Source organism: Canis aureus, chromosome 6, assembly GCF_053574225.1.
Source record: "Canis aureus isolate CA01 chromosome 6, VMU_Caureus_v.1.0, whole genome shotgun sequence".
NCBI lineage: Eukaryota > Metazoa > Chordata > Mammalia > Carnivora > Canidae > Canis > Canis aureus.
In genome coordinates this window covers 69,204,614-69,221,844 of record NC_135616.1, presented here as the reverse complement: position 1 = coordinate 69,221,844, position 17,231 = coordinate 69,204,614, and the positions used below count along the sequence as shown (strand labels likewise).

Here is a 17,231-nt window from a genome sequence, read left to right as displayed (position 1 = left end):
AATGGTTAAGGACTGCCTTTGGTTCAGGTCGTGATCCTGGGGTCCTGGGATCTAGTCCCACATGGGGCTCCCCACAGGGAGCTTGCTTCTCCCTCTGCCTATGTCTCTGCCTCTCTCTGTGTCTTTCATGAATAAGTAAATAAAATCTTTAAAAAAAAATAAAAACAGCTGATTTGTTCTGGTCGAAATAGATGTGGCTGCAGCAGAGATGAGTCATGAAGGGCCTTTTAGTTACACTAAGTTCATATTTTATCTTGCCAGCTAGGAGGATTAAAAGAGAGAGAGAAAGAGAGATGCAGTCAGATCTGGTTATAGGAAAATCACCCTGGTAGCACCATGGAAGGTAGTGCCAGGAAAGAAGAAAAGGCACAAGTCAGAGGCACAGAGGCCAGTTAAGCCAGGAGACTTTTGTAGAAAGGCAACTAGGAAATAATGAAGACTTGGATGAAGCAGGTGCTCCACGGGTGGAGAGAAGAACACCCCAGCATTATTTTCCTCCAGGCCAGCTTGAAACTATTCTCAGGCATGCAGAACAGTTAAAAACTGACACTGGTGTGTAAAAAAAAAAAAAAAAAAAAAAAGGCAAAGACAATCTTAAGGACCCAGCCATCCTGCCTGCTCAGCAGCACCAATCCCCCAAGGTTTCACACCCCACTAGCACCTCGAAGCACACCCCACCCACACGCAGGAACGAAGACATCCAGGAAGCCAGAGAAACACTCTGAAGCAGGCAGCAGAGGAGGGAAAAGTACATTACAGAGCCCAGCATCTGTGTCTAGCAGCTGCCAAGCAACCTCCATGTGTTCCTGCAGCTGTCGGCGTGAGAGCACTGGAAGACGGAACAGAAGGATGAAAAGAACGTTCAGCAACAGACTCTGAGTGCCAGGCAGGTGGGTGGGCTCTGGGGCAATTGAGGCCGATCCCCTGGGTGATCCAAGGAGCTGCTGCCTTGCCTGGAGAAATGCAGGCCAGTCCTGCTGCAGAGTAGGATGCTTGTTGATCACCTCACCTGAACCAGGTGACCCAGGAAAGTTGAGACTAGACTCACCTCATCGGCTTTCTTACTTTGTTCCTTAGTTCCCAGTCTCCATTGCTCTGAGGGTGCAGCTCAGTATGTATCACTTGGTGTTCAAATCAGTGAATCAAAGTTAAGTATGGGTTGGGGGGGATGAGGGGGAGAACTGTTTGAAAATCTCATGACCTCCTCACTACCATGTAATCAAAGAGATCATCTTGGGTATTATTATTGAACCAAAATAGGGAATTACTGGCTTTGATACTCACCTGTGGGAGGTTGGGGGACCATGGTGATTAAAGCGGTCATTCAGCCATCACTTCAGAGCTGAATTAAGCACCTACCAAATATATAAGAACACACTAGGCTTTGTGGCAGCTAACAGAGACATAGCAGGCAAAATAATACTGCCTGGGATTTCTGTTATGCTGTACAACTTACGAAGAAAATCATCTTTTTTTTTTTTTTTTTTTTTTTTTTTTTACAATCAGAGCTAACGTTCAGTTGTTTGCGTGGTACACAGACTCCAGATATTTATAGCCGTTGACTATTCTGATTGGCCAGTACCCTTGTGAACCAGTTGTTAAATGTGGCATTTTGAAGACCACTCCTGCCCACAGCAATGCTGCGAACTCATACTTATTTCGTCAATGTATCTGCCCTATGACCATCTCTTAGTGAGTGGCAAAGTTACGATTAGAATCCTCAAGGGGCTATGATACAGACAGAAGAGGAAGACAGAGAGCTACAAACTAACTCTAGGATGACATGAAAATAAATGACTGATGATGTGGGCCAGAGAGTAGACACAGTATTGAGTAAAATTCAAAACACACAGAAAAGTCATCAGGGACTCAAGGCAAGGTTGATGAAGGATGTCATTTTGTGGTGGGGATCTGATGGCTGCTACAAGCCTTGAAGGGAATTTCAGATTCGGATTCAGATTGGGCTTTGGGCATGATGGTCAGGGAAACAGGCCATAGAGACAGAATTCCCAGGTTCAAAACTCAGCTTTCCATGTATAAAGTAAAGATGGAAATAATGGTATCTCCTCAAGGGTTGGTTGGGGAATTAGGAGATAATCTAGATAAAGTGCTTAATAAATGTTTGGTGATATTTCTTTTCCCTTTCTGCAGAGGCTCTTCATTCTCCACCTGCAAGCAATCTCTGGAGGACACCACCTCTAGCTAGTGATGCTCTGGAGAGGAATTTATTGAAAGGTACTTTGCAGACTCACCAGAAGGCCTGTAGAACCAGGTAAGAAATATGCAGGAACCAAAGGAATGCAGAGAACCAGGACCATGGACCAAGTCATGCCTGAAGACCAACCCAGCGAGAATGCCCCTACCACACGTCACAGTGGTAGGGGCACGTCACAGTGGACACTGCTCTCAACACCTCTACCACCACTGGCTTGAGTATCCCACTGTCTTTTCATCTTTATTTCAGGATCAAAGCTTGGAAGGGGGCATCTGCCCGGCAGGCCTAAGGTACATGCCCACACCCCCTACCTGCTCTGGGGGAGCGGGAAGTTGGCTTCTGGAAGTTCAATTTTTCTAATGCAGGAAGAGCTCAGCCTCCTACCAAGGTGCATGCATAAATGTAGTGTCCACACCCTGGAAAGGGGTTCAGAGGCTGAGCAGCTTAAAAACAACAATTGTTCAACATACGTTATTGGACCCGCTGTGACCAAGTTCCCGCCTGCCCCTCCAGTCCCAAAGCCCAGGACTTCCTGACCTAGGATGTCACAATCTAGCAATACTGAACTGTTCTTACTTCTCTAATGCGCTGTGCTCCTGAAGGAGCTCCTTCAGCTCCCAAGTAGATTTATTTCATGCTATTTATCCTCCACTCCTACTTCTGCTTACAATCTACAGAACACTTCAGGATGCAAATAACACTTCTGTCTACCCTGACAAGTTTCCTCTCACCTCCACAGGTTGGATCAGCTGCCCTTCTCTGGGTTCCCATGACATTCAGTATGTGCCTTCTCTACACCACTTCCTACACTGAATTGAAATTCAGGCTGATGGGCAGCCTGGGTGGCTCAGCGGTTTAACGCCTCCTTCAGTCCAGGGCCTGATCCTGGAGACCCGGGATTGAGACCCACGTCGGACTCCCTGCATGGAGCCTGCTTCTCCCTCTGCCTGTGTCTCTGCCTCTCTCTGTGTGTCTCTCATGAATAAATAAATAAAATCTTTATTAAAAAAAAAGAAAAGAAAGAAATTCAGGTTGATGAGTGATCTGGCTTAGTTTTCTCAAGCCTTAGCATCAGAATCTTCAGAATCACCAGGAGAGCTTGTTAAAGCACAGACTCCTAAGCCCCATTCCTAGGGTTTCTGACTCAGTCCTGCAGGAGTAGCATCTGAAAATTTGCATTGCTACCAAGTTTCAGGTGATTCTGACATTTCACTGATGTTACTGGCCAAGGAACAACACGCTGAGATCCAGTGATCTGATCCACTCTTTAAATCAAGAAGTCTCACCTAGGGGTGATTATTACCTGCAGAGGACATTGGGCAATGTCTTAGGACATTTTTTGTTGCTGCAGCTAGGATGGGGGAGGCTACTGATGTCTTATGGGTAGAGACACTACCCCCAAAAAAACTGAATTATCCAGCCCCAAACATCAATAGTTTCATCACTGAGAAAACCTACTATAGACTTTAAGATACTTGAGGGCAGATATTACAATTTATTGAGCATTATATTCCCATACTTCACATGTCATATAGTTCAGAGTATTTGATCACTTGGTGATTATTCAGTTGAATCATCTGAATAGAAAGTGACTATATTTTTTTAAACTCAAAGTTGAAAACAAAGCAAACAAATACAAAGGAACATAGAGGTTTATACATTAGATTGGAAGCAGTCATAGAAACACATAAAACCAAAATGTTGGAAGTGAAGTCACAAGAGAATGATGATCCAGACTTCTTATCCTGGATGCCCCCTAAACCTCACACAAACATCCCTATTTGTATTCCCAAGGGAGCAACTTCTGCTTTAAAACAGTTTCAACCCAAACTGCTCATCACAGCTGTACACTTCCCTACTCTCTCACAGAGGCAAAACCCCAGCACATGGTCGAACCAATAAAGATGGTATTTTCCAACCTTCCTTGTGGTTGAGTATGACCATGTGTGAAGGGCCTGGCCCATGGGATGTGAGTGGAAGTCATCAGTGCAATTTTGAATCATGTCTTTAAAGGGAGGCATGCATCCCTTTCCCCTTTCCTCCCTTACTCCCATTGTTTTAATTGTGCATGTGGTGGTTGAGCCACCTTGGATCAAGAAGAAATGGGCCATACCCTGGGAAGGCAAAGCAAAAAGTTAGCAGAAGCCCTGGCCCCTGCAAAATCTCAAAGAGCAAAGTTGCCATATGAGTACTGGAGCGCTTCTTCCACACTGTCCCATGGGAAAGATGTGTACCTTATTTAAGCTACTATTATTTTGAGTTTCTGTTACATGCAACAAATTCATACCTTAGCAAATATTACTAATCAAACTTGAAATCCAGACACTTTTCTCATCATCAACATAAATTTTTGGCCCCCTGGAAAGCTGGGAAATTCTCTATGTGTGGTGGGACTTCAGCGGTTTCTAAGTAGACCTGTCTTCCCTGCCTCAAACCTTTCTCCATCCATAGTCCTGAAGATTCCTGAATGTTTACTCTCAGAAAAAGCCAAGGTTTCAATCCCCGTTAAAATATAAATACCCTCGCAATGAAAATTTGGTCCTATGGGAAACCTAGAAGTCTGAGGATAGACCCAGATAAAATAATGCCAAAGCAACCCTACCATGAACGCCTGCTACATCCTAATACTCCAATTACATTTGGGGCTGGCCTTAAGGAGAGTGGAGCTTCTAGGCAGAACTCCTTCCAGAACCCAGGCATTACCTCTGGGGAAGAATCACTTGAATCATCAGGTGAGTTCCACAAACTTCTGTGTCTTATCCATGGGAAAGTAACAAGACAAGAAGAGCTTCTTTTTGGAGAAGGAAGGCAGTGTTCTTCCTCTGGCTGATAGATGGTATTGGTGCCTTCCTCCTTTGTCCTTGACTAAGTAGACACTAATTACCTAGCAGTCACTTTCCTTTTCATTTTGGGATCTGGTAAGTTTTATCTACGGTCTGTAGCTGATTCAGCCTGCCCTGAAGTGAAAGAATCTGTATTTTCTATCAATCTCCATAGCTTTGTTTTAAATAACATTTGGTGATTGAAAGCAAGATACAATTGCCCTATGACAAAGAAGCTAATGATCAAGTCCCCTCTAATAGTTTCTAACTCACTGTTAAGTCACAACACTGTCCTTATACTTTTTACTCATGCAAATGAAGTGCAAATCAAATAAAAGCAAACAGTCTGTCAACAGGTTGGTTTAAATACCAGATTTCTTTTTTTCTTCCCTTTTAAATAAAGAGCAAACAAGGATAGAAAAGAAACAAGATGGTGCCTTTTGTGTTTGTTTTAATAGTCGGGTTTTGTTTTGGTTTGGTTTTTTTCCTGTCCTTCTCCTGCAATAGGGCCTGAAAGGTCACAAGATAAGTGTTTTTCATTCATATCCCTGAGCTGTAGGTATTTGGAGACGATAAAAAATGCACTTTTTTGTTCTCTCTTTTCATTTGGAGGCCTCCTGTCAAGATGCCCAGAATAATGCTTCTGGAGCAGATGGAGAAGGCGCATGAAGCCACGCTGGGAAACCACGTTTCCAGAAATGGTGTTTGTGTCAGCCCTGTTCTTCAACAACAAGAGCTGCCCAGGGGAGCCTTCTCCACCATCCTGTGTACCCCACACATGCGTCCAAGAGGACCTTTAACACTTGGCCCTTCCTGGTATTTATTGATTTGGCACCTGCTTCTAGAGACCCCGTATTTTTCACCCTGAGGCCAGTGAGACTTTTTCACCTGATAAGCCTTTGGCTTGATGTTGGTATTGGAAAGAATCTTAAGGTAGAAACCACATCTGCAGCCAAGACAGATGGGGTCACCCCGAGAAGCAAGACACTGTAGGTAGCCCCAGAAGGGCAGCTGTTCAAGAAGGGTACTTGTCAGGTATCTGCAGGCCGCTGGAACCAGGATGTAAGGATTTGGTGGGAAAATGCCCAAGACTCCACCGATTCTCCTACAGTGTTGGAGACTGTTGTCTTATGATGGGTACTATGATTGGTGTTATTCAATATACCTCTGGATTGAAGGGATCTGGGGAAAACAGCCAATATAGCAATAACCAACAGGGTCTCTCCACGCCAACTACTGCATGCCATACCACCACTGTGACATTATCTTGTTCAGACCTCACACTCAATATGACATTGGGTATGATTAAAAACTAGTAACCCTGGGGCACCTGGGTGATTCAGTTGGTTAATCCAATTCTTGATTTCAGTTCAGGTCATGATCTCAGGGTTGTGGGATTGAGCCTTGTGTTAGGCTCCATGCTAAGCATGGAACCTGCTTAAGTTTCTTTCTCCTCTCTCTGCCCCTCCCTGCCTTGTGCATGCACTCTCTCTATATATTTGTATATACACACTTACATACACATATGTATATACATATCTAGAGAGAGACAGAGAGATTTCTAAAAACATAATAAAAGAATAAAAATTAGTTAACCCTGCTGGGTTCTCTAGAGGGGGCCAATAAATAACACCCCTTTCCACCTAAAATCTGAACAAATTGATAAATAAGACAAGAGAGGCAGATAGAAGCCAAAATAAAATCTTTGCCACCAATAAAGGCCAAATGGAAGGACACTGCTCAGAGTGAGCACAGAACTTGGCTGAACTGCCTTCCCAGGCACAGAGCATGTTGAACCGGGCAGATGGCCTGTACAGCGTACAGAGGGAAGAAAACTCTACTTGCAGGCAGGCAGATATAGCTCCCAAGAAGGAAAAGGAGAAAGGTGAGTCCAACTTGTCCAGTTTATTTTTCCTTAATGGATCAATCAGATAAGGCACTTCCCTGGAGTGAATAATGCAAAGCAATGACAGGATCCAGGATAACACATCTTCTACATGGAAAGAAACATCAGGCATGGGGGAGGAAGTGATGGGGGGGCATGGGGAATCTCCTCCTCCCCATTATCGTTGCTGAGATGAGGAAACTAACTCAGAGAAAGGTGAAGAGATTTCACTGTGACACCCAATTAGCAAAAGGTAATGTCAAGTCTTTGGACTGCCAAGCTCAAAGATGCCGGGTCACCACTGCAACTTGACTCTCCGGTATGGAGGGACTTCATCTTCTCTGCAGTCATCAGCCACTTCGCACCTTCCCCCTGTGTCACAACCTCACCTGGTTCGGCCTCTCAATTTTCACTGACGTCTCCCAATACTCTTTCTCTAAGATGATGTTTAAAGCTGACTGATCACTGCTTGACACCCTCCCAGAAAACCCCAACTCTTTAAACTCTTTATAGCTCCACTTACCTGAGAAGCATGTTCTCTGGAGCACTTGGCAGAGAGTTTGCAGCCCAAACCATCCTCATTTGTCCTAGCTCTCCTCATACACTGCACTACCTCCTCCAAGTTGACACTGAAGAAATTTCAGAACAAAATTCTCTATTAATCTTGCTAAAGGGATAGTGTTGAGAACATTGTCCATTTTGTTATTCAGTCTCCTGAAATCAACACACACACACACACACACACACACACACACACACACGCCCCTCTCTTTTAGCCCTAATAATTGTGGATTTTTTCCTGATCAGGATACTTTTGCTTAAGGTCAATATAGTTAATATAAATTGTGTTATATAGCATGCCACTAAGCTGTGTTTCTCTTTTTGCCTTGGTCATCAGGAAACTCAAATCCAAATTTGTGGTTCAATGTCAGTTGAACAGTATACGGTGTGAAAGTCTATGCATCAACAAACTCTCCCTCTTTTGAAACTCGCCCTCTTACCACACCCCCACTTTTTATTATTTCTATTCTTAAGACAACAATATTTGTTTTCCATTTTATGTTAGACTTGGTTACTCTTGCAAGAAATCATAAATCCCGTGGGAAAAGAGAGACAAATAGAATGCATCTTTTTCTTCATTAAATTTGTGAGGAATGAATTTTAAAATTTTATTAAAATATTCAATAAACACATATCACCCGGGCTTTTAAATCTTAGAATCAGAACATAAATTTTAACTTCACATAAAAAATTCCAAATATGTAACAAGCTTCCATCTGCCATCTGAAATCAAATGTATACAATTAGAATAGATTTTCTTTCTAAGTTAAGGTTGCTGACTCATAAATTATCAATTACATTCTATTTTTCAACATAGTGATTTATTTAAACTTATTTTCTTTTATCACTAAGCTAATTCATAGTGTTAAGAGAAGCATTCAGAGGATGGAGCATTTGACCCAGGTTAATTCTGTTTTATTTCTATAAATATATTCTGTATTTAAAATCATTAAGTGATTTATTTGGCCACTCTATATGCCATGTAAAAAATATTGGCAGTTACTAAATTTTGATAAAAGATCCTCACTAATCACATCTTCCAAAGGCTCTCTCTATTGGCATCGGCAGCTCAATTCAACCCCATCTTTATCCCATCGCCTTTTGAGATTGGGAGGGATTTTTTGGGTTCTCGTTTTGGTAGTGTTTTCACTCAGAAATATCAACTGTTGCTGTCATTCTTACGAAAGTAGGTTATCTCATTGTTGGGTCATATACGCCAGGCTTATTTCTTGCAAAATATTTTTTTAATAATCCAAAGTCCAGTCACTCGACCAGTTGTCAGTTTGGCCTTTATTACCGGAAGCAAAGGGGACAGAAAATGAGAGCATTTTGTTTTCTGTACTCTCTTCACTTGTTCTACTCTGATGTACAGAGAGTAAAAACAAACTGGTGAGGGTTTTGGTTTTGTTTTTAATGCCAGATATATGGTGACATTTATTTCTTTTTTATTTATTTTTTAGAGAGAGAGCGCAAGTGAGCACGACAGTGGGGGTGGTGAGGAGAGGGAGAGGGAGAATCTGAAGCAGGCTGCACGGTGAGTGCAGAGCACAATACAAGGCTCAATCTCGTGACCCTGAGATCATGGCTTGAGCCAAAATCAACAGTTGGACATTTAACCAATGGAACCACCTAGGTGCCCCTATGGTGACATTTATTTTAAACAGAGAAATTAAACATGACTTCTTACATGCATAAAGATTATGACACACTTGATATTCACCATTGATTTCTTCATCCATTCATTCACAAAATATTTATTCAGCACCCACTCTGTGCAGACATCATTCTGTGAGCAATCAAGGAAGGAGCAAAGCCTTACCATGGAAGAAGCCAGAGAAATAGAAGCCAAAACACCTATCCTTTGGAGAGCCAACAGGTGACTTTAGGAAATACAGTATACCCAGGGCCTAGCATTCAGTAGGTGCCACATAAATGTAGGCTGTACTGACTTGTACCCACAAAAACAATTTCAGATCTCTAATTCAGCAACATGATATTCATCTAATATCAATACAGATCAACCTGAGAAGCTGTGGGCCGAGACTATGTGCGTTACTCAGACAGCAAGACTGTTAGACCCTGCTAATTTAAATTTACCTGTTTCATTTCAATTAATTTCCCCCACATAGTTGCTTTCTGTTCGCCCCCTAAAATTGGGAAGTACTTATAGAATGCAGGCTTTGAAGCTAGACTTACCTGGATGTTTTTTTAATTGAGGGATGAGTTATATGCAGTAAAATGCAAGATCTTAAGGTGCATGGGTGGTTCAGTTGGTTAAGAGTCTGACTCTTGATTTGGGCTCAGGTCACGATCTCAGGGTTGTGAGATCGAGCCCCATGTCAGGCTCTGCACTCAGCACAGAGCCTGCTTGAGATTCTCTCCCTCTCTCTCTTCCTTTGCCCCTCCCCCCACTCACATGCACTCTCTCTCTCTTTCTCGCTTTCTCAAATAAATTTTTTTAAAAAAATATTTTGCCAATAAAAATATGCAAAAAATAAAAAATATTTTGAACATTTGTTTCAATGAGTTTTGCAGCTGTATCCACCCATGTAATGACCACTTAAATAAGATACAGACCATTTTTATCAGCCCAGTAAGCTTCCTTATCCCCCTTACCAGGCAATCACTTTCTGATTTCTATTACCACAGATTAATTTTGTCTGTTCTATAACTTAATATAAATGGAATCTTAGACCATGTACTTTTTTGTCTGGCTTCTTTCACACAAGTAGTGGATGTTGCATTAATCAGTGGTCTGTGCCTTTGTTCTGCTGAATAGTATTCCATTGTATGGATAAGCTACTACTTGTTTACCCATTCTCTTGTCAATAGAAATTTGGGCTGTTTCCAGGTTTTGGGCATAACTAAGATTGCTACCGTTTTTGTACAAGTCACTTTGTGCACACATTTTCACTTTTCTTGAGTAAATACTTAGAATGTAGTATTTCTCATACAGTAGCTGTATGTTCAATTTTTTAAGAAGCTACCAAATACTTCTCCAAAATGGTTGCATCATTTTACATTCCTACCAGCAAATATATCAAAGAAAGTTCTGGTTGTTCCACATGCACACATTTGGTATTGACAGTCTTTTTGGTTTTAGCCATTTTCGTGTGTGTGAAATATTAGCTCACTAGGGTTTTAATTGACATTTCCCTGATGAGTAACAGCTTTTCATCTCCTTCTTGCTATTTGTACATGATCTTTGTGAAATGTCTGTTCAAGATTTTTGCCCATTCTTTTTGTTTGTCTTCTTATTGTTTTGTAGAAGTTCTTTACATATTATGAATATGAGATCATTATCACATTTATATTGCAATGGTTTTTCTCAATCTATGGTTTGAATATTCATCTTCTTAATGAAAAAGCAGACCTTACCTGGTGCCTTCTCCCAGGTAACTTCTCTGGAGAAGGATTTAGAAGCATAGTCATTTTGATATCACTAATCATCAATTTTTCCTTTTCACCATACAAAGAAAAGCATTTCTCTAATTCTCTTTCTATCTGCTCTCTGATCTTTTAAAGCTTACGGCCTTTGCAGGACTTGACATGTCCCTAAGGGCATCTATATATCCTTCACTTGAATTAATTGCTTCATTCTCTAAATACACATAATACTTTACTTGTCTATTTCTTTTTAAATTAATAGTTGGCAGGTCATAAACCCAAAGTTTTTCTTGAGCTCCAGACCAAGATATCTAACACACACACTTAGCACGTCTACTTGGACATTTTCTTCAAATTATGCAGCCCCCAAATGAAATTCTCTATTCGGCCTTTTGCAAAGTTATTCTCTCTTTGTGCTTCCTATCATGGTGAGTGGCACCACCATCTACCAAGTTCTTGGTGTTTTTTGACTCCCATATCCACTCCTTCAACCTAAACCATTAATCTCATCACCTCCCACCCTTCATCCCAAAGATCTTAAATTTACCCACTTGTCTCCATCCTACTGCACATCCCAGTCTGACCACTGTCATTCCTCATCTAGATTCCCATTTCAGTTTTGTCATCTTCTCCTCCCTATGTAGTCTTTCGGGTAGTTTCTAGAATGTGCCCAAATGTCTCTTCTTATCTTTGCAGTTGAAGTTCTTTTGCCTATAATCCTCTTCTCTAGGACTTCCTTGATCTGAAATAGCACCATGTCCCCTACCTTGATACACTCCATCACCATACCCTCCTTATTCCCTTCTCAAGACTCATGACAGTGGTCACATTTTTCTTGTTGCTTTCTCTCGCTAAGACGAAAGTTCCAAGACGTAGGCTCCCTGTTTCTTCTTGTTCACCAGTACATCTCCAGGATCCAGCAAAGTGCCTGGTATTTGCTAAGGATTACCAAATGAAGGAATGTTTCCCTCAACACTTCAAATCTAGGCACCTTTTTCATATCCTATTCACCCTCAAACATTCTTCTTTTTTTTTTTTGCAAATAGCAGGTATTATGAATACCTTCCTGAGTGGATCATGTTGACTTCCTTCAATATCTTTTGCAAACTGCATCACCTGTCCCAAATCAGAAGGGGAGTCCAGCTTTGCTCACCTTGCTTCATGTGTCCTCCAGTCTTTTCCTCCCCTAGCCTATCCGTGCCCATACTCCAACCCCAAATTTATTATTTTCTCTTAATACCCATGCACAGCATATATAGAGCTGCATCTACAAGATACTAAATAATAAACAAAAGTAATTTTAGGCAGATTCAGTCAATTTGGTAGAGAGAAACCAGCTGCAGAACAGCTGACTAATCAGCTCCATCAGACAACAGACCAGGTAGACATTGTGTTCAGACACAAAACCTCGCTGTTTCCTGTACCCTCCTCTGTTGGTATCACTCCTCTCTCGTGAGGGTGTTTGAGTCTGATCCTCTCAGCCAAGTGGCAGATGGAGAAATTGTTTGCAATTGAGATGAGAATATTTTATCAGACTTCCTACAAATGGGGTCCACTGAATTTTAATCTGCCAGCAAAGCACTGACAAAAAAGGAGGAAAAGTCTCAACAGGACATCCTGTAAGGTCTCCTCAGGAATTAGTGTGTTTTTGGTCAACATTCAGTTGATAGATGATAAACTTCCAAGGGCAACTGAGAGAGCCCTGAAACAGACACTTCCCTGGTCCCTCCAGCCTCCCGGGGAAGGCTGGATGGCAGAAGGGAACCTGGGTCAGGAGCCAGGAAGTCTGTATTCCAGACCTGGTTCTGGCCCTGACTCCTTAGGTCACCGCCTGTTGGTGATGTCACTTTTCAATCTCTCGGTTACTCCATCTGTACAATGGAAAGAACACATCCTATTTCTCCCAAATGGGTTGTGAGGATGCTTAGGAGATTTGTATGCCATCCAGATAGATGAACCAAAAGTTGCTTGTGAAATTAATTATATTTTGTCCTCCCCTCTCTCATACAACTCCACAGTAGGCTCTATATCATAGCAATAGCCTGGATGTTTAATGAGCAGTTACTACATGTCAGATACGTGCAAAGCAAATATGTATATATGAAATGTACTTTGTAGCACATTGCATGAATAATCTCCTTTAATTCTTACTAAACCCTGGGGGAGAAGGCTAAAAAGGACACAGAAAACATGAGAAACAGCATATCTTATTAATAGATAGATTTCAGCATTGCTTAGAGCCTTAACAGAAAATGGTTTTGGAAACCAAGGTGTATGGCACTATGTCATGCCTCAGAAAATATCTTCACAGGCAAACTGAAACAGACCCAGCAGCCATCCCCAAAATTGTATTTGCTATCATCTCTTAAGTACTCCTCCGCCACCTCCTTCACGCACAGATACAATATATGTACACAAACACGTATACAAATGATGAGTCTGAATTTATCATGCACCGACTATGTGCCAGGTACTGTGGCAAGCATTTTATATATATTATCTCACCTACAGATCATGCCAACTGTTGGAAGTAGGTACTATTTTTAGCCCCAAGATGATAAAACTGAGATGCAGAGAGTAGCCTGCTCAAGACCAGAGGTAAGCGATGGAGCTAGAAAGGGAGTCCAGTATTTCTGAAATCCACAACTTACATTTTTAGTCACCACTCCATACTATCTCTCATTGCATTATTTCTCATTTTAGTATTTCTTTTTTTAAAGATTTTATTTATTTATTCATGAGAGAGAGAGAGAGAGAGGCAGAGATATAGGCAGAGGGAAAAGCAAGCTCCCTGCAGAAATAAATAATATCTTAAAAAGTAAAAAAATAAAAATGCTCAAACTGGACCTGGCCTTCCTAAGGAGAACCTTTTATTAGAACTGAATGGCCTCCACAGAGCATACTGGGAGAGTCCCCCTAATTCCCAGTTTCAGTGACTGAAACTTCTGATTATCCCATGGGCAGCAGCAACTCTGCAGTCATACTGGGGAAGTCTCATGTTGCCTTCCTTCTGCCAAAATAAAGGGGTGTAAAAGTAGATCTGCCTGGGCACTGGCAAAGTTATTTCAGCTGTTTCCCATTGCTGCTTTTCGTTGAGATCTTCTACAGTCCGTTCTTCTCTCCCATGTTTCTGGTCTTCAGCCCCTTCACCCCCTTATTTAGCAGCAGAACTCAGATGAGCAGGGCTGCTCATGTGTGTGGCTTTCCCAATATTGTCCATGGAAACACAGGATGCCCCGCTTCACCAGGGACAAGGGAGACTCTTTATTCCCAGAGAGGAGCAGAGATGGGCAGATCGCATCTGCTTGGAAGGGAGTGGTTGGTTTGGGTGTTGGACCACCATGGCAGTTGCTGGTCTCTTCTGTTATTATGGAAAATCAGGAGCGGAGCCTGTCACTTGTCATCTGTTCTTCGAGTGTAACCAACTTTTCTTCCATGGGCCATTTGGTGTGACTATGAATGATGGCTCCGGCTAAATGACACCATCCTGATGGTGGAGTAAACAGAAGTGATGTTGGAACAGACGCCTTGGATCCAGTCTGTGTTTTTGGAGAGCTGCAGAGAGGGTCTGGGATTGAGAGGGATGTGCGGCATGCTTGGGGCTGAGGTCTTGCCTGTGTCTCCTTTAATCTCCCCTGAGCTACTGAGGCTCAAGCCAGGCTAGTGGAGGATGATTCTGCACACATTTACTTGCAGTAGATTCCATGTAGAGATGTAGAACATGCATGGCATTTCAGTGTCATTTAGCTCAATTCTCTCATTTTCTAAGACAAGAGATGGAGGCTCAGGAAGGCCAAGTGGCTTGTGTGAGGTTATGTGGCCAGTACTGGCAGAGCCGAGATGACAGCATGTTCCCTGCCTGCCAGTTACGTGCTCCTTCTACTCCATCGCACCCATATCCCTATACCATGTTCTCTGTTCTAAGGTACTACTGTTTAAAAAACTGATTGGTTTTTGAGGATTAAAAAAAACTCCTCTGCTACCACATTAAATGTGCACACCAGTTGTAAAACTTAATTTAGACATACAAAAATGAGGGGCACTTGGGGGACTCAGTCAGTTAAGCGTCTGCCTTCAGCTCAGGTCATGATCCCGGGGTCCTGAGATCAAGTCCCGCATCAGGTTTCGGCAGGGAGCCTGCTTCTCCCTCTTCTCCCTGCTCATGTTTTCTCTTTCTCTCTCTCTTAAATAAATTTTAAAAACTTTCTTTAAAAAAAGATTTCATTTATTTATGTAGAGGCGGCGGGGAGAGAGAAGGAGCAGGGGGAGAGGCAGAGGGAGAGGGTCAAGCAGACTCCGCCCTGAGCATGAGCCTGACACAAGGCTCGCTCTCACAACCCTGAGATCATGACCTAAACCAAAACCAAGAGTGGGACCTACCTAACCGACTGAGCCACCGAAGTGTCCCTAGTTTGAAGATTTTTAAAGTTGAGACACGTTAAACTGTCATTTGCCCACACAAGTATCATTTTTGACCCACACAAGTGGACATATCGTATGGTCCAACTTAATAGTTTGTGCAAGCCACTGCCCTAGGTGTTGAAAATGCATAAGGAGGTGAGACACAGTCCATCGATGCTCAAGGGCCTGCTGGAAGAGAATCCCATAGAGAATTCACCATGGTATGTCGGTGCTATGTGAAAGAGGGACAGAGAAAAGATAGGTAGGGGTAGAAATGCAGTGTCCTGAAGTTGGAGTTCACTCCTTGCATTAGTAAGAGTCCAGATCCAATGGAATAAGCACTAAGTTCCCTTTCCTGCCATCTCAGCATCTGAGGATCAGCCAGCGAACCCAGAGTCTCCAAGCAAGTCTGAGAACAGGGTGAGCTCTGAACCTGCCAACCTTGACTGAGTCTCTTTAGCATTTGTTATTTTTATGGGTCCCTGAATGCTTCCCTTGAATATTAATTTTCTTCAATTCTTTAAGTATATATTAGTTATTACATATTTTTGATTAATATTTGATGGCCGCGTAGGCTGCCAAGAGCTCCCATAAATTTCCCCAGTGGATATCTGGCACTAGGTAAGTGTGGGAGACCCCTTGTGTGGAGCAAAGACATCAATCATTTTAAGTCTCTGACTCCACACCTTAATACCCAAAGATATATTGCTAAGAAGCCCATAACAAGTCATTAAAAATGAATGTCTTGTGGCAGTTTTCATGCCTGCAGAATTCAGCGGGGGAGGGAGAGGAATCCGGGATGTGGCCAAGCCCAGATAGCTCCCTAACATCTCACTGGGCATTTTTTAAAGATTTCCTATCCCTCACTCCAGGACCAGCTACATAATCTGCAAGGTCTAGGGCAAAAGGAAAATGCAGGACCCCTTATTTACAATTATTAAGCATTTTGAGACAGTGATGATGGTGCATTAAACCAAGCATGGGCCATGTGTGGAACGACACAGGTCAAAGAGCCCTGAAGCCCTCAGCACCTGCATCTCCTCTCTGGACCTTAGTCCCTATCCATAAGTGCTTCCAATAACAATAGCAATAACAATAGCATTTACTGAAATACTGTAATAGGCACTCACTAACTTTTATTTTTATTAACTCATAAGATCAAGAAAAGGTTATCATTAACCTTGTTATTTTTTTTAATTTTTATTTATTTATGATAGTCACACACAGAGAGAGAGAGGCAGAGACACAGGCAGAGGGAGAAGCAGGCTCCATGCACCGGGAGCCCGACATGGGATTCGATCCCGGGTCTCCAGGATCACGCCCTGGGCCAAAGGCAGACGCTAAACCACTGCACCACCCAGGTTTCCCTCATTAACCTTATTAATGCAATTATTGCCCACATTCCTCAAATGAGGAAGGAGATAGAAGCTTGTGATGGTTAATCTTACGTGTCAACTTGACTGGACCACAGGGTGCCTAGATACCACAGGGTGCCTAGATATTTGGTTAAACATTATTCTGGGGGTGTCTGTGAAGGTGTTTCTGGAGGAAATGTTTGATTGGTACACTGAACAGACTAACCTCCCTAATGGGGTGGGCCTCATCCAATCAGTTGAAGTACTGAACAGAACAAAAATGCTGACTCTCCCTTGAGTTAGGGGGAATTCCTCTGAGCCTCACTGCCTTCAAAATGGAACATCAGCTTTTTCCTGCCTTCAGACTCAAATGAAAACATTAGTTCTTCCTGGGTCTCTAGCTTGGCAACTGCATATCTTGGGACTTGTGAGCCAATTCTTTTTCGTATGTATGTGTGCCTATATATATATATATATATATATATATATATAGGCACACATATATACATACATACGTATGTATGTATTTCACAGAAAAATAGATGAATAAATAGATGGTAGATAGATAGTTTCCTATTGGTCTGTTTCTCTGGAGAACTTTGACT

General features: G+C 42.3%; 1 protein-coding gene across 32 annotated transcripts in view; it reads right to left on the bottom strand.

Annotated features, from left to right (window-relative positions):
- Window positions 1–17,231, bottom strand: part of LOC144316322 (uncharacterized) — a 197,132-nt gene that overhangs the window by 115,503 nt on the left and 64,398 nt on the right. For 8 of the 32 annotated variants that reach the window (XR_013382179.1, XR_013382184.1, XR_013382191.1 and 5 more), the window contains exon 5: window positions 7,446–7,551. The exons of 23 other annotated variants lie outside the window; for them this stretch is intronic. Coding sequence is in view for 2 of the 9 variants with exons in the window: in XM_077902141.1 (XP_077758267.1) it covers window positions 7,446–7,523 (78 nt within the window). In the remaining 7 variants the exon portion in view is untranslated. Of the gene's footprint in view, window positions 1–7,445; window positions 7,552–8,127; window positions 10,888–17,231 lie in introns of those variants that run through there. One more of the 32 variants, XR_013382195.1, reaches the window with a different exon arrangement.